Source organism: Quercus robur, chromosome 11, assembly GCF_932294415.1.
Source record: "Quercus robur chromosome 11, dhQueRobu3.1, whole genome shotgun sequence".
Taxonomy (NCBI): domain Eukaryota; kingdom Viridiplantae; phylum Streptophyta; class Magnoliopsida; order Fagales; family Fagaceae; genus Quercus; species Quercus robur.
Window position 1 is genome coordinate 27991195 of NC_065544.1, and position 23358 is coordinate 28014552.

At 36.0% G+C, this 23358-nt stretch overlaps 1 protein-coding gene and 1 long non-coding RNA gene across 4 annotated transcripts; one reads left to right on the top strand and one right to left on the bottom strand.

The window, feature by feature from the left end:
- Positions 1–1518: 1518 nt before the first annotated feature.
- LOC126706128 (uncharacterized) lies at positions 1519–23248 on the bottom strand. 3 transcript variants are annotated; one of them, XM_050405430.1, is made up of 8 exons: positions 23085–23248; positions 22521–22605; positions 14168–14310; positions 14014–14064; positions 13560–13611; positions 12571–12629; positions 8661–8706; positions 1519–1872 (listed from the first exon to the last, which is right to left on the bottom strand). In XM_050405430.1, the coding sequence occupies exons 3-8, from the start codon at positions 14237–14239 to the stop codon at positions 1745–1747; spliced, it is 408 nt and encodes a 135-aa protein (XP_050261387.1). In that variant the 5' UTR covers positions 14240–14310; positions 22521–22605; positions 23085–23248; the 3' UTR covers positions 1519–1744. The 3 variants fall into 3 exon arrangements, with proteins under 3 accessions (XP_050261387.1, XP_050261388.1, XP_050261389.1); XM_050405431.1 differs by having other exon boundaries at positions 22521–22610; positions 23085–23246; XM_050405432.1 differs by lacking the exons at positions 22521–22605; positions 23085–23248 and adding an exon at positions 14522–14649.
- Positions 16294–21719, top strand: LOC126706132 (uncharacterized). The gene is made up of 2 exons (XR_007648521.1): positions 16294–16419; positions 21510–21719. It is a non-coding gene; the product is annotated as an uncharacterized LOC126706132 (long non-coding RNA).
- Positions 23249–23358: the final 110 nt, after the last annotated feature.

The following is a 23358-nucleotide window of genomic DNA, read 5'->3' on the forward strand; positions in this document are numbered from 1 at the left end:
GTAATGCTAGGACAATTAACTAAAGCCATAACTTGCCAGCAACTTGTTCATGTGGCAACTTGACTTTTCCTATTATCTCAACAATTTTGGAGCTACATAAACCTACCACTCAACTTATCACATGTACAAGGTGTGACAAAAATCTCATGTTTAGTAGTGGCGGAACCACATTATGACTAAGGGGGGCCATGGCTCCCCCAACTTTTTTATAAAAAGTTGATATATATATATATATATATAGAGAGAGAGAGAGAGAGAGAGAGAGAGAGAGAGAGAGAGAGAGAGAGAGAGAGAGAGAGAAAGTCCTCTATGAATTATCCTAAATTCTTTGAAAAAAATTCAAGTATATCATTTTGGCACCTCCTATCCTTCGATTAAAATCGGTTTACAATTCTATTAGTGACAAATTATTGGATATTCATCAACCTATGATAATCACATAATTATTTAGAATCTCTCTCTCTCTCAAATCTTTTCTTTTTACTTCAATTGTCTATGAAAGTTAGTGTTTTACGGAATTTATATCCCAAGTCCAAAATTATTTTACTCCTTGCATCAATTTCAAGAAGAACACGTGTATGGCTAAAAGCCTTACTCTTTGCAACATGTATGGCTAACCTGTGTTTCAAGTACTAGTTTACACTAATGATGTACATAATATGAATATAATATATAAAAATAAAAACGTTCTATTTCATTCTTTAGTTGGCCCCCAAAGGTTAAAGTCCTGCCTCCGCCACTGGTTTGGCATTTGCTAAGGGTCCTAATTATAATTTATCTATTATTTTTGGTGTATAACACATATGCTTACCGTTTCTTAGATTGTAACAAATGGTATCATGATAATGCTTATACTATTTCAACAACAATTACCAAGCCTTAATTCCAAATAAGCGATGATCAAATCATGAATTTATACAAAATCAACCAAGTCATGAACACATTTTCAGTTTCCCCTTTGACCCTATGTCAATTTTATTCTTATTCTGGATTTCTGCCCTCACGAATGAAAACCAAGTAATGTAGTTTGCACCGTTTAAGGACTCAACAAATTAATTCCCTTCACGAATGATTTTGACAATAACCTAAATAAATAAAACCAAAAAACGGTTTGTAGTTTGTACGCTAGTATAACAGATTATAACAATTTATATTGTGAGCTGAATGGCATTTTATAAGGGCCAAAAGAAGTATATCCATTGGGAAATGTATTAAGCATAGCATATTTATCTCCAGCCCTGAATGTCATGGACTCAGACATAGCTGCATAATTGCCCAAATTATGACTTCTCTATGAGAATGGAGAAGTATCATTTCTTCATTTTTAACCTCTATTATTCTGGTCCACACATATTTCCATACCAAAAATGAACATATTTTGATACCATGTCTAAAAATCAGACAAAGCAGTACAAATTAACTCAACAGTATAATTATAGTTGACAAAAAGACAATCCAATTTTTGACAGCTTGGCTTGTACTGATTCCATCTGTGGTCAAAATTTCATATGCATGCCCTTTTATCACCTTAAATGATTCATATAATTTTTATTGTTTTAAAGTAAGAAATAACAAAATTTTGTTTAGCCAAGTAGATATTACATTGTCCACTTGAGCATGTCCATGCACGCTCATGTGACTTTCTGGAGCATATTACTGAATTGGGCATCTGCACACGCAAAACTCAATGACTCTCATACACACACATGGTCACTCACACAGAACAAGAAAGCAGATATATATATTAAAGAGTGGAGGAAGTTCTGGACTTGTGCATCTTGTCATCTTGTGAAGGTGGAGGCATTGAAGGAGATGAGACTACCGCGTGATAAGATGAAGAAGCAAGCTGGGCAATAGCTGGAACGGCACCACCTGTAAATTTTCCAGGAGATACAATTTTCATTAGTTTACAGTTCCATCAGACATCCATTAGTAGAAGCAAAATAAACAATGATTAAAGTAAAAAATGTTTTTAGGATAACTAACATCACAACAGTCCTTTTAAAGAGATTCTAGTGTTCACAAAAACTGAAAAAACAACCAAACCATAGAAGACGAATAGGAGATGTCATGGTACCAGTTGTAAAAGAGGGATCACAGCTCAGAAATATATCTTATCTAGCAAATGCAGGCACTTGAAAAGCATTCATACTTTTCCTAACATCAGTACAAAGCTCCAAAAGTAACTTGGCCAAACTTCCTAAGATTGCCTTGTGGTATCCCAGAGACTGCCAGGTAATAGAATCAGCATTAATAAATTACAGGGCGTTTCAATATCCAATGTGAAAGGAAATTATTCCATTTGGCTTCCACATGGCAAGATCTATAGAGATACTAGTAAAAAACTTAGGGTGTGTTTTATCTTACCCCTCATTTTTAATTGCCCCAAATTAGGGAGAATTTAAATGGAGAGGATTCCATTTATATTAAAAAAAAAAAAAATTAAACTGCCAATTTTGCCATTATGATGTCAATCCATATCTATTCCTTAAATTAAACAAGAGCGGGGTATAATTGTCAATTTATAATGTGTTTTTTTTTTTTTTTTCCTTTTTATGAACGTCAATTTATAATGTTAACATTTCCCATCATCCTGTTTTAATTTTCATGGAAAATTACAGATACCATCCATGTGGTATACCCTTAAAATATAAAAATATGGAGCCTATCACATGGTTTATTTTGTGATACCCACCTCCACCGTAATTTGATTTATGAGACATTTTTACTCTCTTTAAGAAAGAATTGGAGGAAAAAAATTCGTTCTATTGTCACATATTTGGTTTTGTCTCTAACTTTCTCATTCGATCCTTGTTTGCACTTTTGTTTGTTCAACAGGTGTAAACTTCAAGGAAAAATGATCTTTTTGCCTAAATTCTTTCCTAACAGGTGTTGTTGGCACTTGTCACATTATCAATTCTGTTAAAGTTGGTGAAAATGCCACGTAAGACAAATCATAGGAGAAATATCACAAAATAAAGCACAAGATAACTTTAGGGCACGTTTGGTAGACTGTAATAAACACTGTAGTGTAATAGCTAACCCTATGGTTTAGTTATACAGTTGTTTGGCAAAGTTTTTATTACAAGAAATAATTATTCCTTATGAATAGTTATTCCTTAAAATGAGGAATAGTCATCCCTTACTAAAATGTCTGAATTCCTATTCCTTCACCTAATAACACACTCAATTGAAAAAATTCCCAAAAAATCCCCTCTTACCCACTTCTCCAAAACTTTCATCTCCCTCTCAAAAATTTTCTATCTCCCTCCCTTTTGAAATATTTTATGTCCCTCCTCTCAAAAATTTTAATCTCCTACAGATATTTTCTATTTCTATAGGTACAGTCTTTCCCTCCCCTCAGTTGCTGCTCTCTCTTCTTAAGAATTTTTTTCTCCCCTACTAGATCTCTGCAATGCCACAGGTACTGCCCCCTTTTTCTCTCTCTCTACTATTTTTTGTGTTTTCAAAAACTTGTTGGTGTCCTTTATGCGCTTTCAAAAACAAAGCTTAGAAGGACAGAACAAACAAGAAACTTTATTTGTGATTGAATAGGCTGTTCTGAAATTATATTTTTTTGTTCTGAAACTTTTTGTTTTATATTTGTGATTTCAAAAACAATAAAATAGGAAACAAGCAGATAAAGAGGATAGAGTTGGAAACAATTCAAAGTCTACTAAGAAGATAAACACCAGAAGATAGATAATAGATGATATGTATAGGATTCAAACTTGTATTTATATATGCCTATTCATCACTTGTAAATTTATTTAAATTATAGACTTATCGTAAATTGTTAAGTGCTATTTATACATTAAATGAAAATCGTTAAGTGCTATTTATACATTAAATGAAAATCACTCTGGTACGATTGACAAACTAAAGTTTCTCAAATATTTTCATATAGCCTGTTTATGCGCTGCTTTTCATTCTTCTCTCTTTGCGGAAAAATTGAGATTCTTATCGTTCATATTGGGGAAAAATTGAGATTGGGAAAAAATAAAATCATCTCAATTCTTATCGTTCATATTTATTCTTTCTTTAAATTATCATTTTGTTCAATTATTAAAATTGTGTCTAAGCTTTTGTATATTATTTACATTTTATTTATCAACTTCCAATTTTCTTTGTTAGTATTTTAGCTGCATTATGATTTGTCTTGTCTTTTTAGATATGGAATCAAATACACTTAATTCTCAAGGTCCTTTTAAACGAAAGTGGACTCCTATTGAAGATTTGAAACTAGTGGAGGTTTTGGTAGAAAATCACATGAAAGGGAAGGTAACCCTGAGAATAAGTTTAAGCCTGGACATTTGAAAGTCTTGGAAGGACAAATTTCTGCCAAATTACCTAATGCTGAGTTAAGAGCAAAGTGTTGGCTAATAGGTTGAGGGTGGTTTTGGATAATCTCATATCTGAGACTCAAAATTCATTTGTTGGCGGAAGGCAGATTCTGAATTCAGTGCTTATTGCAAATGAATGCCTCGATAGCAGATTGAAGAGCAGAATTCTGGGTGTGGTTTGCAAGCTGGATATTGAAAAAGCCTATGACCATGTGAACTGGGAGGCCTTGTTTTATTTGTTGGGCCGGATGGGTTTTGGATTGAAATGGAGGGGGTGGATTAAGGCATGCGTTTTGAATGTTCGTTTTTCAGTCCTGGTGAATGGATCCCCTGAAGGTTTTTTTGGAAGTTCTTGTGGGTTGAGACAAGGGGACCCACTATCCCCACTGTTGTTTCTTTTGATTATGGAGGTTTTAAGTAGACTCTTGAAGAAGACAGAGGAGTGTAATCTTATTTGGGATTTTCATGTGGGAGCTATGAACTCTGTTGGGGGGAGTATTTCCCATCTGTTATTTGCTGATGACACTATCTTGTTTTGTGATGCCTCTAAGGAACAGCTGCTATCCATAAGGTTGGTGTTGTCTTGTTTTCAGGCCTTTACGGGTTTGAAGGTCAATGTAGGGAAAAGCGAGATTGTCCCTGTTGGGGAGGTGAATAATCTAGATGCTTTGGCTAATATTCTTCATTGTAGTGGGCAGTTTGCCTATGAAATATTTGGGGATGCCGTTGGGATCTTCTTTTAAGACAGCCTCGATTTGGAATCCTATTTTGGAGAAAATGGAGAAGAAGCAATCTGGGTGGAAGCGTCTCTATTTATCTAAGGGTGGTAGGTTCATGTTATTAAAGAGTACTCTATCAAGTCTCCCAACGTATTTTTTATCTCTTTTTACTATTCCTAAAGCTGTAGCGGCTAGATTGGAAAGTATTCAGAAGAATTTCCTTTGGGGATCTTCTGTGGGGTGCTTCAAATATCCTTTGGTGGCTTGGGATAGGGTGTGTTTACCCGTTGAGATGGGTGATTTGGGGATAAGAAATGTGGCGCCGTTTAATCAAGCTCTATTAGGGAAATGGCTGTGGAGATATGGTCATGAAGTTACCCATCTATGGCGGCGTGTTATCTCCTCAAAATATGGCGAGGGTCAAGGGGGGTGGAGTACTAATGTTTGCATGAGGTCTCATGGGTGTGGCCTATGGAGAAGCATTAATGAAGGATGGGAGAGCTTTTCTAAGCATCTGTCTATTGTAGTGGGTGAAGGTACTCGTATCCGCTTTTGGCATGATAGGTGGATTGGTGACACTACTCTAAAAGATCTCTATCTTGAGCTCTATGTGTGTTCAGCGGTCAAGAATGCTTATATCTCTGAGGTTTTGTGAATTCCTGAAGGGGGTACTGTTAGAGTGTGGAATTTAACGTTTTATAGAGTTTTTGAAGATTGGGAGTTGGATGCATCATATTCTCTACTTTAGCTCATCCAATCTCGTATTCCTCAGGGTACTAAGAGTGATTCCCTTTACTGGCAGCTTAAAGGGGATGGTAAGTTTGACACTCGGTCTTACTACCTTGCAATCCAGGGTGCTTCGATTTCTTTGTTTCCTTGGAAGGGGGTTTGGAAACCAAAGATTCCTAAGCGCGTGGCGTTGTTTTTGTGGACTGCTGCGCATGGTCAGACCCTCACTCTGGATAATCTAATGCTTAAGGGTCGCCCATTGGCTAGTAGGTGTTGTTTGTGTTGCTGTGATGAGGAGTCGGTAAATCACCTTTTTCTTCATTGTCCTGTGACCCATTCCTTTTGGACTTTTATGCTTCAGGCCTTTGGTATTCTTTGGGTTATGCCAGGTTTGGTGGCAGGTTTGTTATCTTGCTGGTATCAGTGGCATGGGAAGCATAACTCGGACATTTGGAACTTGATTCCAGGGTGCTTAATGTGGATTGTGTGGTTGGAACGAAATCGTCGATCCTTTGAGGACAAAGAGAAGACGTTGGATGAATTAAAGCTTTTATGCCATCGTAGTCTTTTGGAGTGGTCTCGTTGTTGGGGTTTTACTGATTGTTCTTCTCTCTCTGAGTTTTTGTCCTCCCTTAGCTTAGTTTCCTAATTTCCCTTGTTGTTCATCATCATGAACGTCTTGTATTTATCTTTTTTCTATCATTTATAAAAGTTTTATGCTTACCTATCCAAAAAAAGAGCAAAGCCAGATATTGAATCAAGATTGAGAACTTTGATAAAATTGAGTATTTTACCACTGTTCAAGTAAGATTGTAGTTTGTTGGTCAAATTTTACAACTGTGGGACACTTGATTGAAGACCCACAAGAATTTTTGAAAGACCAATTGATTACTTATGTAGCTACTTCTGTACAATGAAATAAAAGCAATTTTATTTACAAAAAAGAAGAATAAGAGAGATTGGGTTTGTTGGAGGTCCTCTGTTCAAGATTGGATTCGTTAAACTAATCCTTATCAAGTGTATTTGTAATTTTATATTAAGGGTATTTTAGACAATTTAATTTAAAGTACTTTTATTCCATTGTCTTCAAGTTTTCTGTCATCAAACAAATGAATAGTAATAAGTATTATATTACAACATCTTGTATTCCTTGTAATACCTATTCCTATTCCTATGTAATCACCATTATAGCCTATCAAATGTGCCCTTAATGTTTCAAAGTATGTCACAGGAATAGAATTTGTAATTCGTCCTAATTATTTAAGCATCCAAACAAAGGGGAGAGAGATATATTTCCCTACGCCTACATAATTTTTAAAAGATCCAAACAAGGCAAATGGTTTTCCATTCCCCTCCTCTCTCCTCTCCTTCCCCCTTGCACTGTCTACTCTCTCCTCTCTCCAAAATCCAAACACACAATCTATGCTAAGGAATTAGAGTCCCCATTGAAAAAGGAAATAAATCGCTATTTGTTGTCATCTATTTGACAGATGTAATTGTATTTTCAATAAAAGATGTAGCTCCCTATTTTTATTATTGAAGGAGGGTTACATAGCTCTTCTCTTGTCCTAATGAGTCCCTGGCCAGTTATAAGTGTGCCTCTTGAGGGTTTTCTAATAGTAAAATCTCATTAGGCACCAAGGTTTTTTTTTTTTTTTAATTTTTTTAAATTGGTAAGCTACACACTTTTTTTTTTTTTTTTTATAGGTATTGATTGGTAAGCTACACAAACACCATGGGTCTTGAACTAACAACCCCATTATTATGGGAGAGTAGAACTATAGCTCATTGGTCTAGTTGGGAACCAAGATAATACTTAATTGGCTTCGACAAGACAAATGGCCATGAAAAGCTTGCTCAACTTAATGCATAGGCCAAGGGTTTTGAAACAGAGTTCTCAGAGAAAAAAACAAAAAAACCAATCTATTTATCTATCAGAATTTTGTTTAGTCAGCGAACAATAATGAGCTCTCCAGCATTTCAAGGGGAGACACTAGGTATCAAGCACACTATCAATTTAAATTTCTTTTTCTTTCTATCATATACATAAAGAAGAGAGAAAACAGTTATCCAAAATGGGATAGTCCTGAAGACTAGTGAGTGAACCAGTAAGATTATCAATTAAGGTTTAAGAAGCCACACCATTTAACCGAACAAAAAAAAAAAAAGAAGACACACAATTTAAGGATGAATCTATAAACAAGCATACCAAACGATAATACATTGCTCTACATTTAACAGTCAACATAGCTTGTCAAATCACTAGAAAGTCCTGACATATTTTATAAGTAAACTTCCCAATTAGCATGGAGGATTGAACCTTTGTTCTACCACTTACATAGAGAAAGACCTAACGTTACTCTTGACACACAAGAAGAAATGAACCCATTTTTACTAAGGCGGACAGCCCAGATGGGAGAAAATCCAATTTCAAAAATAACTATTGCTTTCCTTATAACTTGCATATGGAAGTACCCAAGTCAAATTCCAGACAATATAAAACATGTTTTAGTGATTTCAAATATGTTCCCAAGAAAAGTTAGGGGCACCTATTAAAAACAATTCTTCACATGAGTTACTTTGGACAAAAAAATTTTTAATTCCATGTAAGTAATGGACACTACTCCATATAAAACTTATATAGCATACCTAATAGGCCAAAACCTACAGCCCAGGAACGACAGAGGTCTCTGCTGAAGGAGATTATTAGGCAATGATATAAGAGGTATTTTTTTAATATAGTATCAGAAAATTCCATGTATTAATTATCACAAAAAAAAGGATCAAACTATCAATTCAACAATATTGAGAACATTACTACATAAACTAGAGCCAAGAAAGAAAAAAAGGAATAGGGAAAATCTCTGACCTGCCAATCCTGCACAAGCTGAAGAGAATACGATCACAGGTGGTGCCTGCATTTTAACAAGGTTTTAGGCACATAAGAGAGAGTAAACATCTAAATATTTAGCTGAAACGCATGCACAAAATAGCCAAATTCAGGAGTGTTCTGAGCCCTATGAATTCTAAAATAAAAAATCCAAATAATAATTATAATTAAAAATGAAAGGATAAAACCGGGCTTTTTTTGAGAAATATGACCCTTTGGTCCTTACCATGGTGTTATCTACAAGTCAAAAAAGTTTCTTCAATTAATGTATGTGGTGCACCAATGGACAAGACAAATGGGGTTTTCGATCCAAGAAGAATCACTCTTGACCTTGAGGACACGATGGCCAAAAGCTTAAGGTAAAGGCTCCCAAGGGGAAAGGAAAGAAAAAAATAAATAAATAAATAAAAATAAAAAATCCCTATTTTCTAGTCCAAGTTTCAAAGAAGCATATAAGAGGAGTCAATTGATTGGTAAGGGATTGACAAGCATAAAATCAGCTTCAACAGCAAGAAACATGCCTTAGTGCCTCATGTGGTCAATTGATGCCCTCAAGGGCTTTGGGAAATCCAATAAACACTGTCCCATTGTAATGCATAGTTATCAACATTTTGCTGATCTATGAATGTAGGCCCTTGGGCCAGATGGGTTTACTATGGCCTTCTTTCAGAAATGCTGGAGTGTTTTAGAAAGGGATATCATGGTTTTTTTCACGGATTTTCATAGCCAGTGTGTTTTTGAGAAATCTCTTAATGCCACTTTTCTATGTTTGATCCCTAAAAAGTCTAATGCAGTCAATATTATAGACTTTCGTCCTATTAGTCTTGTGGGCAGCCTTTATAAGGTTTTGGCTCATAGACTCCAAGGAGTTTTGGATAAGTAGATATCTGATTCTCAGAATTCTTGTGGGAGGGAGACTAATTCTTGATTTGATTCTAATTGCTAATGAATGCTTAAATAGCAGGTTGAAGAGTGGCACTCCTGGTGTTATAGTTAAGCTAGACATTGAGAAGGCTTATGATTATGTGAACTAGAATGCCTTATTGTATCTTAGGAAAGGTTGGGCTTTGGAGCGAGGTGGAGTGTAATTGGATTAAGGCATGCATTTCTACAGTTAAATTCTCAGTTTTAGTCAATGAGTCAATGAGTCTCCTGCATGTTTTTTTGGTAGTTCTTGTGGTATTCACCAAGGGGATCCTTTGTCTCCACTTTTATTCCTTTTGGTTATGGAAACGTTGAGTAGACCGTTGAAGAGAACGGAAAATGGTGGTTTTCTTTGTGGTTTTCAAGCGGGGTCCCATAGACAACAAGGTGTGCATATCTCTCATCTACCTTTTGCTAACGATACTATATTGTTCTATGATGCTGCTAGGGAATAGTTATTACACAGTCAGATGGTGCTGATCTTCTTTGAAGCAATTACGGGCCTAAAAGTTAATGTAGGCAAGAATGAGATTGTTCCTGTTGGTGATGTTGGGAATTTGAATGTTTTGGCTCGTACCCTTTGTTGCAAGGTGGGTACTCTACCTATGAGATATCTGGGCATGCCTCTCGGGGCCCAGTATAAGGATTCGTCGATATGGAATCCTATTATAGAAAAGATAGAGAAAAGGCCGTCTGGTTGGAAACGACTTTATTTGTCAAAAGGTAGCAGGCTTACTTTGTTAAAAACGTACTCTCTCAAGCCTTCCCACCTACTTTTTATCTTTGTTTACTATCCCTCAGGCTGTGACAGTTAGAATAGAAATGATTCAGAGGAATTTCCTTTGGGGTGCCTCAGAGGATGTTTTTAAATATCCTTTAGTTGCTTGGGATAAGGTCTGTTTGCCAATTGAGTGTGGTGGTTTAGGGATCCAGAGGATTAGGTTGTTTAACAAGGCCTTGCTTGGGAAGTGATTGTGGCGTTTTGGGAAAGAAAGTAACAGATTATGGCGTCAGGTTATACCAGCCAAATATGGTGAGGCGAGAGGAGGCTGGTGCACTAGAGGGGTAAGACGTTCACATGGGTGTGGGATGTGAAGGAGTATTAAGGAAGGAATAGAGAAGTTCTTTAGTCGGATTCTGCATAATGTGGCAGAGGGTTGCCATGCTAGTTTTTGGCATGATCCGTGGAGTGGGTCTATTCCTTTGAAGGAAATCTTTCCTGCTATGTTTGCTTGCTCTTTATCTAAAGAAGCATGGGTCTCTAACTTGGTAGTATCTGCTTCAGAAGGAGGTAGTAGGAGCTGGAATTTACTTTTCCATCATGGTCCTCAGGATTGGAAGGCAGAAACTGTTTATTCCTTTTTTGAGCTTATTTATTCCTCTATGCCGAGGGGTGAGGGGGATGATCACCCAGTTTGGAGATTGACTACATTTGGGGTATTTGATGTACGCTCTTTTTATAAGCTGTTGTCTGGTCCTAACACTGATGAATTTCCTTGGGAGTGCATTTGGTGTGCAAAGGTGCCTAAACGAGTGTCTTTCTTATGGACAACAGCTAATGATGGGCTACTCACCATTGATAATCTTGCTAAGAGAGGTCAGTCCCTGGTTAATAGGTGTTGTTTATGCTGTTGCAATGGGGAATCAGTGGATCACCTTCTTCTTCATTGTAAGTTTTCTCACGCCTTATGGTGTGAAGCTTTTGCAATGTTTGGGATCCAATGAGTAAGGCCGAGGTTAGTTAGCTTTTTTTTCTTTATCTGGAGAAACTGGTTTGGAAAGCATCTTTCAACCATTTGGAATATGGTCTCAGCATGTTTAATGTGGTTAGTTTGACAAGAATGCAATACCTGCATTTTTTAAGACAAGGAGAGAACATTAGATCACCTAAAATCTCTCCTCTTTGGTGCTTTGTTTCATTGGGCTCGTATTTGGGGGTGTACGAATTGTATTTCTTTATCTAAATTCTTAGTCTCTATTTCCTTTAGTTCTTGATTAGGTTGTATTTGTTTCTTGTTCAAAATGTTCACCATCGTGAACATGATGTTCAATTTTTTTCAATAGAAGTCTTATTAGCTATAAAAATAAAAATAAAAATGAATGTGGCATTAAGATGCAAATGGCATCACGTGTAGAAATGGTTCCATGCAAATCTATCATTGTCACTTTATTGGAGGCAGATCTAGATAAATCCTCTGCTCTGTTGACCATCACAAACAAGCTCAAACCTACCTTCAGCATTCAACCATAACCCTCTCTTATATGAGACTCTTACATTTGCTTAAACACAAATAAATAAGTAAACAGATGATGTCTTGACAATACTGTTCATGCCACCCCATTCTGTGGACCCTGTTTAGTGATAACTTGTACACCTACAACAGACATGCCCTAACTTAACATAACAAAAAGCATAGAAACATCCCCCCTCCTCCCCCACCACCACCATAAAAAATAAATAAATAAATAAAAGAAGAAGAGTGCTTCATGTCTTCATGTCTTCACAGTATCTACCTCAGCTTGCTCCATTCAAGAAATAAAAAAGGGGCCAACTATAAAGGATCCCTATTTAAGTTGTTAAGCAATTTCGAAGGAACTAAAGTCATAGAAAAACACATGCATGTGCACACACGTACACCCAGGCTAAGATCATACACACCCACACAGATACCCCTACAATACCATGGTTACCAGCACACATTGATTACCTATATAATAAAGATTAAGATTGTTGCTAGGACACCTCATTACCTAAGAGGTTTATTCCTATTTCATATGATAGTCATGACGAATAAGAAAACCTATATAATTTTTTGAGGAATTTAAGATATTAAGATACACCTCCAAAGTATAGGACTGCATGGACTTCAAAATAAACAAAAAAAAGGGTGTGACGGGGGAACAAAAGAGACTAATAAGCACAAAAGAAGTTCATCCATATTGAAAGCATTGAGAAGGAGCTTACACCAATGAGAAAATGCAACCACATAGGGCCTTTTACCCACCTCCGGACTTTTGGCATTACTGAAATGGCAAACAAACAAAGCAATGAATCTCTTGATCACTGTTCATGCCTCCATAATAACACATCCATTTGCTCACTTAAGTCAATATTTACTCACAAAAGCCAAATATAAAATAAGAAAACAAAGATATATGTTGACTAATGAACAATAGTTGCATTCACATATGATGAAACATTACATGATAAGCTTCACGGTTCATATTCATATATAATAAAATAGTTTTCCAGAGCATATTTGTGCAGGAAGCATGGAGACAAAAAGGAATTACGAAGTGAATCAGAGGCTCATAAGGTTTTGAAGGGTTGAGAGGGGAGGGGGATGAAGGTAATAGATGCAGATGTAGATGTCCTTAAGAAATTAAAATTCCTTTGTCTTGAGACTCCTATTAACATCTCTTTACTAGTTGTGGACATCATATTTTATTAACAGGCGTTAGAATATCTCTTGCTCATATAAGACAGCTTTCTTTTCTTGGTAAGTAGTATTACGAAAATCATAATGGTGGATCATTTACCAGTCATAAGTGGGTATTTCACATTGTTGTGTTTGCAAGGAGAATAAGAGTCGGTCAAACACATTTCTAGAATTATTCAATGACAACAGCCTTCATGGAGTAACAACTCTATCATTTTGGTGTTTACAGATTGCTTCCTAAAGATGCTAATGATATCTTTCTTAATTGATATATTTTTCCTTCTGTATCTTTGGTGGTTGGTTGTTGGAGGCCCCTAAGGACCCCATAGGACTGCATTTAGTTGCCATTAAAGCAATAAAGACCATCGTTCTAGATACACATTTGCATATGCCTACCAAAAGAATCATCGAGTAGTGAAGGTTTACCAAGCTGTGAAGCTAATGAATTGAATAAAATACAAGATAAAGAAATCAATAAAAATCTTTATAATGAACAAAAAATTGAATATAATACCGTGGTTGAATCCATAGAATGCACTTGTTGTACCACCAACAGCTGAACCAATCTGCAGCATAAGAGAACACCACCAATAAAAACCAACACCCAAAATAAGAAGCAAAATTCAGAGAACCTCATTGAAACATTTAAACATGGCATTAGGTATGATATAACAGGTTATAATCTGAACAAACCTATTGAAGCTAATTCACCAATTCGCCAAAATTATTAGAATTTAAGGGAAAAAATCGATTTGTAGAAGAAAGGTCATGACTGATACAATAAAACACAACACCCAACACCCAAAATAGGAAGAAAAATTCAAATAACCCCACTGAATTATTAAAATATGGCATTGGGTATAGTAAAAACAAAGCATAATCTGAACAAACCCATTATAGCAAAATCACCAAATCATCCCAAATTAATAGTATTTAGGGAAGAATTTATATCCGGATGAAGAAATTACCATGGAAAAGCTATCCCTGATAAGTGGTGGAACAGTCCACTCACTAGTTTCCTGCAATCAAGAAGCACTATAAAAGGACTTGAAAATTATGAAGCAAAAAAAAAAGGGGTGTGGAAATAGATTATAGAAAAAGAAAAAAGTTTAGAACTTTCACCATGTCCTTGGAAAGAGGACCTGCACAGTGATGACATCTCATGTCAATAGTATTCGCTTTCGATCCTGACATTCCCTTCTCAATTCTCAGTTCCAACTCATTGACTGCTCTTTTTTTTGTCTTAATTTGAAAACCCACAGTACCTTAGAGAAACAACAAGTAGTACAGTAAGTAACCCAAATTCAGCAACTGAAATCTAAAGTAGTAAATCAATAAAATGATTATACCCATTTGACAATATAAGCAAAATATAAAATTCCTGGTCTAAATTTAAGAACTTGTAAACAAATGTGCATGTAACAATCAAATTTGAGCATCAAATGAAATGAAAACTCATCTGTTCTGTCCTCTTACCATGACAGATCCCCAAAGAGAGAGAGATGTAGGTCTATGAAATAACCCAAATAAATGGAAGGAGATCATTACAAGGAAAAAAAAAAAAAAAAGAGCACGCAGGACACGGACACAGGTACAAATACGACACAAGTACGGATACGGGGTATGGCATTTTTTGAAAAATAAGGGTATAACACGGCGATACGGCAATTAAATAATTAATTAAAATTTATATTTAGGTATATTTTTTAAGATTTTTAGACATAAAATACGTTTATGTCTAGAATTTAAATTATGTAAGAACTACAAATAAGTAAACTAACACCCAAAGTAGTACAATAATACACAAAATGTTTAGAGTACAAACCAAAAGTTTAAATAGGCTACATTCAACATCAAACTAAAAACATAAAAGGAAAACATTATAATTTATAAGGCAAAAGGTTGAGTAAAGAAACCAAAAAAAAAAAAAAATGAATCCACATCAAGCATTTTTTTTCTTCTAATGCTACTGTTTTTTCGGCTAGCTGGATTTGGAAGGTAGATTTGTTGCCAAAAGTTAGATTGTTTCTTTGGTTGTGTGCCCACAATAGTATCGGTGTTAAAGTTTGTCTACGAAGAAGAGGAGTGGTTCAAGATGAAGTGTGTCCTGTTTGCTGCAATGGGGATGAAACTATATTGTATGCCTTGAGGGATTGCTCCCACTTGAAGCATGTGTGGAATCAACTAGGGGTCACGGCTTCTAATCATGAGTTTTGGCATGTTAATTTGGTGGATTGGCTGTCACTGAATGTAAGGAAGAATGATAAGCTGCATGGTTCGGTTACCCCATGGAAAATTGTGTTTCCCTTTGGTATTTGGATCATTTGGAAGAGTAGAAATGATAACGTTTTCAATAGGAAAGGTTGGAGTCCAAATTTGGCAATGGATATTGTGTATCAAGCAAAGGAGTATCTTCATTGTGTGGCTGCACCAAGATTGCAAACACGTAGAGTCCTAAGGAGCATTCGATAGGAGAGACCTGAGCAAGGGTGGAGGAAGTTGAACATGGATGGGGCTTGCAGTGAGCTTCGCAGTCTGGCTGGTTGTGGGGGAGTGGTAAGGAATGAGGATGGGCAGTGGGTAGCTGGTTTTAGCAAGCATATTGGGATCACTAGCAGTTTTGCCGCTAAGCTGTGGGGGCTGCGTGAGGGCCTCAAGCTGTACTGCAACTTAAATATCCGCTGTCTTGAAGTTGAGATGGATGCCAAGTCCATTGTTGAGGTGCTTCAGAATGCAGGTTATGTTAACTATGTTATATCCCCTATTTTAGATGACTGTAGGCAATCGATTACACGGTTCCACAATGTCCGTATTAAGCATTGCTTCTGGCAAGCTAATCATTGTGCTGATGGCTTAGCTAGGATGAACTTTAGGTTGAATACTAATTTCATTATTTATGATAGTCCGCCTATGGACATTTTAGATGTGTTTGAGGGAGACCTCAATGGGATGTATTTCAGCAGGATTTGTCCTGAATCTTGCTTTGGTGCTTAGTTTTTTTTAATGCTATCGTCTTTCATCAAAAAAAAAAAAAAAAGAAACAAAAAAAAAAATTTAAATATATATATATATACACACAGTATAACACGGTGAGAGTGGGATTAAAAAAAAAAAGCACGTGAGAAAGAAATTTATAACTTATAAGTAAGTAAAGTAACACCTGTTACCCACCCAAAGCAGAAAAAAAAAATAGAAAAAAAGGAAGAGAAATCACAAAACAAAGAGCCTGTCCACACCGAGAGAGAGAGAGATCGGAAGGGACAGAGGGCACGACGACTGTCTATGGAGCTCGCCGATCGGCCCGATTTAGCACCAGCAAGGGATAGAGGGCAGCAGGCAAAGGGAGGGTTGGGCTATGGGTTTCAACTTTCACGGTAATGATTTCTCAAGCTCAAGCTTTTTTGTTTTAGAGTATATCACAAAATTAATGGTAATGGTTTGTCCATCTGTCAAAATCTGTGAATTTTTGTTTTTTTTTTGTTTTTCACTGCTGGTGTGTCTGCTGTATCAGTGCCGCGTCGACGCCATGTTGGAGAAGTGAAAAAAAAAAAAAAAAAAAAAAAAAAAAAAAGACACCACTCGGACACCGGAGTCCGGCGAGTCTTACCGGTATCGGTGTCCGACACATGTCGGACACCGGTACTTTGCCAAAAATGGCATGTTGGTGCAACCTAGATGATAAGTACTTGTCACATAAAAGTCTTGATTGAGCTGAAACAAATTCTCACTTTGTATATTGCACATCTATGAACTTTATTGAATTATTCTAGCTATAGATATGATTCAATAATGTAGGAACCTTTCTAAGGAAGAGCCCTTTAGATTCGCCTCTAACCAGTAAAACCAACAAGCAACTAACTCTAACCGCTAGAACTAGTTGCCGGGTAATTCAGGGACATTCATAGATGGTCCTTTATTCATTTAAAGAAAATATGAGCTCTTTGTGTCATACACTCATACTATACTACTGGCTTTCACACAATCATGTAGGTGTTTCTTTGTATGAAATTGGACATTGGATAGATGTGATTGCAAATTCTATGGCTAAGATTGAGGGCTTAAAACAGCAAGAAAAGATAACTCAACTTACTTAACTATAAATCTTTCCCAATCCTTCCATTCCATAAATTCCTAAACAAAAACAAGGTAATCAAGGAGTACCAATAGATCCTAGAAGCAAAGCCATTGGAAAACGATCACATGGGATTAGATGTTAGGAATGGAAGATAGATCATCTATAGGGGGAAAAAACATAACAAAATATGGGTTAAAAATACAAAACAACTTGAAAAGAAAAGCAAAAGGCAAGCAAAGCTACCAACGCAATGGTGTCGCTTTCTACATCTTATATACTGCCAATAAAGATTCATTGATCTCGGTCCTTGAGGTCAGTGGAGACAAGCAAGGAGATGACTAGGTGAGATATGAGGAAAGAGAGGGTCTGCCGTGGAGAATAGAGAAAAAAGGATGGCTTAATATTTAGGAAGGAGAAGATGGGTTAGGAAAATAAGAACTTGAAAAGGAGAGGTTTTAAAGTGAGAGTTAGACAAAATGAGATATTATGCTACTAAAGAGACTTCACCACACTTTTTATCTGAAAAACATATTTTCAAGTAGAAGAAAAAACAAAATGACTTTTAAGCCTAGGAAGCACGGGTGCGGATTCAGGTTTGGGTGCGGGTGCGGTGTGGCGACAGGACAATTTTTGAAAAAGTAAGACAGGTGTGGTGGGATACATTTTTTAATTAAATATTAAATATATTGTTATTTATATTTTCTATATATTGCTAAACATTTTTTTTTCATATAATGGTAAACATATATCAATTTAAGAGCAATAGGATTTTCTCCTACCAAAATCAACCTCTTTCAAATTCAAATTATTCAATCTGAATTTATTTTGTTCCGGGATTTTCTCCTTAACCTTAGCATCTACATTAATACCACGGTGACTCCCCTCCACCCCACCCTCGGCAATTGGAGTAGCCTTATTAGTTGGAACTTCAAAAGCCACCACCTGAATCCCATCTTCATCTCTCGGAGGCGGCATAGTGTTCTCCACTACTTGAATCTTCTCTGTTTCTTTAATGGAGGGCTGGAACGCATGCTTCCTTCCCTACATAGACGCTTTTACCGTTTCAACAAAAGACCGAGAAGGGTGAACCTCTGAACCCAACTTAGACAATACAGCTTTTGGAACACCCAACGCATAATGAGAAGGTTCAAGCATTCTCTTTAATTCAATACCAAAGGCCCTCCAACCTCGTTGTGCCTTGCCTGCAGGAATAATGATCGATCTTCTCATCCCGCCAACTTTTAACTCTGTTACTAACAAATATTGCCCAAACGAGTTAGAGCCCCGTTGCACTGTGTATGCAGTGTCTCCTTCCCTGAGCGTGAAGAAGTGTTTGGGGTTAATCCCAATCACTGTGTGTTCCAAGCTTTGCATTAACCATCGTGCTGCACTCTTACCCATAAAAACTGATTGCATGAAATACTTTCCCCGTTCATAAATCCTAAGGGAAAAAAAGTTCCCCCCTTCCTCAACCACCAATTGAAACAGCTTCGATTCAATAAAAAAACTGCGAAATCCACCCATAACAATCCAAGACAGACGTAAAAAAATAATCGGGAACAATATTTCTGACTAATTTGAGGTAGCCGGGCCTCTAGAAATTCAGCAATGGTGAGTGGCAACCCAAACTTCAAGGGAAGAGAGAGTAATTACTCCCTCTTAATAAATGAGACCTAAGAACAAAGCCTTAATCCCAAAATTTTGGATCAGCTTTGAATCCTGAACAAACTAACCCCCATATTTTACCATTCTCAAAATCCTCAGTAGACAACTTGTACCTTTGAAAAAGTCAATAGAGTACTCATGCATAGGACATAAGGGCTTTGATAAATCTTTCAAAGAAAAATCAGTGCAATCTTTGAAAAAATTTGCTGGAATTTTAGGCACTTCTATAGGCTGGTCAGGTTTTATTTTGGTAGCTTCTGTTGCTACACCATAATTTTTAGCTTCGAGATCTTTTCCTTCAAAAAATTTTGGCTTTGATACTTTAAATTTATCCATCTTGGCTAAGGTCATAGATTTCAAAACAACCTCCTTCTTACCAACTATTAAAGCATAGGTTTTTTCTCCCCCATAATGTTTTACATTTCGGTCAAAGAGCCAAGGTCGACCAAGAAGGATATGCATAAAGGATATGTATAACTTTCATAAGAATTATATCACACATGATAGAATCACTATAAATACTGCAAGAAAAAGATATAAGGCATCTATGAGTTACTGGAATAGGAGTGTTGTCTATCCAAGCCACTTTGTATGGTTGAGGATGAGGTTCAACCAGAAGCTTAAGGCGTTCAACCATGGAAGATGACACAACATTCATGCAACTTCCCCCATCAATAATAAGCTTCTTTGTTGGTTTCCACAACGAACCAACATCTGAAATATTGAAGTTTGCCTCCAATCCTCTTTCTCTGCTTTAGGGGCTGCTAAAATACGTCTCACAACAGATAACTATAGATAAAAGAGAAGTATCCACTTCATCCTCCTCCGAGTCATCCATAGCAAAATCTCCATAATCAAATGCATCCTCCATATTACCTTCATCTTGCTCACAATCACTCAATTTCCCCCTAAACAATCTACCTGATTGTGCAGACATGATGCAAAATCCCTGCTCTAATACCAAACTGACATAGGACAAGGGGGAACAACAAAATCTGATTTAGAACACCAGGGGCAGATCTGGTATAGCTTGGGTTTTGAAGAATTAGGGTTCGGTTTTGGTGGGGAATAGGTTAGAAAATAATAGGAATTATAGGGTTTCCAAAGGGGACAAGGATTAGTAGGGTTTCAGAATGAAAACAAAGGTGAAAATCAATATTTGGGTTGCTGTGAACAGTGTTGTGAATAGTAACCATGAATGGTAAAATTAAAGAAAATAGATAAATTATAGGCATCACACCTAGACTTCCTAAGCATCACACCTAGAGTTCCTTGGCATCATAACTCGGAGAAGGTTGCATCACACAAACCATAAGAAAGCTTCATAGCTCTCAAATTCTGAAAACATTAATTAATAATTCCCCCAGTAGAAAGTACTACAACTCTTTAAATAGAAAACTAAAACCTAATCCTAGTTGAACTAGGATTTCTTAAAACCCTAATAAGACTTGGACTTGGACTCAAGCTTTTACTAATAAGCCCAACTAAATAACCAAACTTAAAATAAAGCCCAAAAGAAGATCTAATGGACTGTTAGCACAGCCCATTCCAGAATATTATGAAATTATAACACTGCCCTTGATACATAAAATCAAATAAAATAATAAATTTGTCTTCCCATTGCCTCCTACATCACTCTCTCTCGCTCCACTAATCACTCTTCACCCAAGGGCTGATCACTCACTCCTCTAATCATTTTGTTCCATCTAGATCAATTGGGATTGGGAAAACTCGCAACTCTAGGCTTGGTTTGCCTATATCCAGGTAATCAACTATGCCTTTTCCATTCTAAGACTTTTCTTAACTAATACAGTACACACAGAATTTTATTTATGGATTGGAGTTAAAGATGGTTTAAGTGAATGGAAGAGCCTTAGATTTAATGGATTAAATTGCTACAGTGAAGGGATGAGGGTCTGCACTAGTTGGACTCTACAGTTGCCTAGTGAAATCGGTTACTCTATTAAATAGATTTTTAGAGTGTTCCTTGAAGTGAGGTTTCTAGAGAGGATTAAATTCAGTGTAGGCAAATAGGAATAAATTGGATTAAGTGGCTTTGTTTTAGTGTACAATTTAATTTGTGTATTTGATCGTATTAAGTTGAACTCCTAAACTTTGGTGTTCTTTTGGTATGGCTTTTGGAGGTAAGTAACCTTTCTCCTAAGTGGTTATATTTTTGCTTATACTACTGTATTTCAGCTACTAAACATTGTTTTACAATTGTTAAAAATTTATTTCAATGGTTTTAGCTACATTGATTTAAAGTAAAGAATAACGAAACATCATAAATGAACTTCATTTACTATATATGATTTTGGACAATTTGATTATGTTCTAATCTCTAATACCCAGCCAATGAAGGTTATTCATTAATACCATAACTAGTTTCATATAAGGCATCACAAGCCCATCGTGTTTCTAGACCTAGCTAATGGGGGATATACATTGGCACGAAATTAGTTTCTCCTAAATATGATGCCTAGTCACGAGGATATAGCGTGACTATAGTCATATAAGATTGTTAAGAATATGAATTTGTTTGAATAATTGAACTGTTTTAAGTCCATGAAACTTCTTATGCTTTTGGAACCCATTGTAAATTTTGATATATGTGTGATCTTATGTACAGTGTACTACTTTGTTGATCTATATGCTTGATCCGGCTAGTTAGGATTTTGGTTACTTATTGAGTTGTCAACTCACCCCCTTTCCCTCTAGTTTCAGATTACAAAGAATAGCATGCTTGGGGACTTTTCCTGAGGTTGTGCACATGAAAGGAGATTAGGAACTTTTGGGCAAGATGATATTGTAATAATTGGTATTTCTTTTTGTTGATTAGTATTAATGCTCATGAAGTTTGGATTGTTGCTTCTATTGGTATTTTAGAGATCTTTTAACAATTGCATAATTAAGGATATTTTTGGATTTGTTTGAGGTAATTTTCTTCAAGGATATTTGTTAGTCTCTTACAGGTGTTGCACACTAGTAAGGTGTAAACCTTATAAGAGTGCAACCATTGTCATGTGCCTAGTCTAATGGTCAGGTTGGGGCGTGACGCTTGAAGAAAATAAAAATCACAACTTAAAACACAAAAAGCTTAAATGGGATAGCTTGATGAGATCTAAAATACTTATATAAGTAAAAGAGATTAAAATTGTGGCATGGTCAAAAGAGACCCATCTCAAGAACGTACATTGGGAAAGAGCGAAGCTTTGTTGTTTAATTTTCCTCAAGTTTTCTTAAGCAGAAAGGCTCTAGATTTATAGGGGAAAATGCGTTTCTAAGTTTCTGTGGAGTTTGAGGATATATGGAAACTGGATATCCAATTCACACAGACAGTTGAGAGGAAAAGTGTGAGAAATGATAAATAATTGGGTGGATTAGGTTTTGCTTTGTGTTGGACTGAATTTATAAAGAGAGAAAAGAAGTTGAGAAAGAGAGAGATAAGAATGGTTGAATTTGATTGGGCAATTTGGGATAGTTTTGAATCATACTCAATATACATATAAGTATAACAGCATAGCATAAACTGCCACAAAATCTAAAAAAAAAAAAAAAAAAAAAAAAAAAAAAAAAAAAAAAACATGCCGCCAACCACCCGTTGGTCCTCGGCCAGAAACACACGCACAATCAAGTGGCTTCATACCAATCATCAAAATTTCATAATTTTCTACAATAACTCATCTAAAGACTTAAACTAAGTAAAAAAGACAAAGGAAAAGATGGATTAAATACCTTAGAGCAGACTCTTAGGAAGAGACTACTTCTCAAAATGAGTTCCTTCAGCAAACACAATAGAAGAAAAGCATCACATCCATCCCTGCACTACGAAAAAAACATTATTACAAGGAATTGAACAAATTCTGAAAACTCCAAGTAAGCCAGCATACAATACATTGCAAACATAAATGCATCTAAAAGAAAATAAATCTTTAAAATGCATAGTTGAAAAAGAGCAATTCTGTCTTAACAAATAAATAAAAGCTGAAAATCAAGCACACCCACCAAATACTTTAAATCATAAACAAAGAAAGGAGTTTTATTTTTCCACCTATGAAAGTACAAAAAAACTAACCATTTTTAATCTAATCCAAAAGAACATTAAAAAAAAAAAAAAAAAAAATTCATGTACGTTATTATTATACATTTTGTTGATAGATGATAGTTTGAGAACAAAGTAGTGAATCCATCTTCACTGAAGCATTTTATCAAACAGATTGAAGTTTCCTTTGTACATGTATATTTATATATATAATAAAAAATAAAAATAAAAAACACATTTGTAATTTCGGAAAAAACCTTGTTGCGAGAAAGCTTCTGGCGTTGGAGGTTGGAAGCAGTGATAAGGAGAGAAGATTTTGGGAATTTTTCAAGAGACAAAGGCCGGTCTCGTCAGAGAGAGAGAGAGAGACGGCAACGGGTCTGGTGCCGTGGTGCGTTTTGGGGCAAAATTTGCCAAACAGTGAAAATTCTGAAAAATTTTAGCCGGACAGCATGCGTTCAAACTTATTTAGTTAGTTAGACTGTTTTTGAAAGTCGAGTTTGGCAAACTCGACTTTGGGCTAGAATACAG

Excerpts from the sequence above, each read along its gene's own strand:
- LOC126706128 (XM_050405430.1), bottom strand. The coding sequence starts at position 14,239 with ATGTCAGGATCGAAAGCGAATACTATTGACATGAGATGTCATCACTGT. Across the intron at positions 8,707-12,570 it reads GGTTGCATTTTCTCATTGGT|GCACCACCTGTGATCGTATT; the intron begins GTAAGCTCCTTC and ends GTTAAAATGCAG. Across the intron at positions 1,873-8,660 it reads AGCTTGTGCAGGATTGGCAG|GTGGTGCCGTTCCAGCTATT; the intron begins GTCAGAGATTTT and ends GAAAATTTACAG.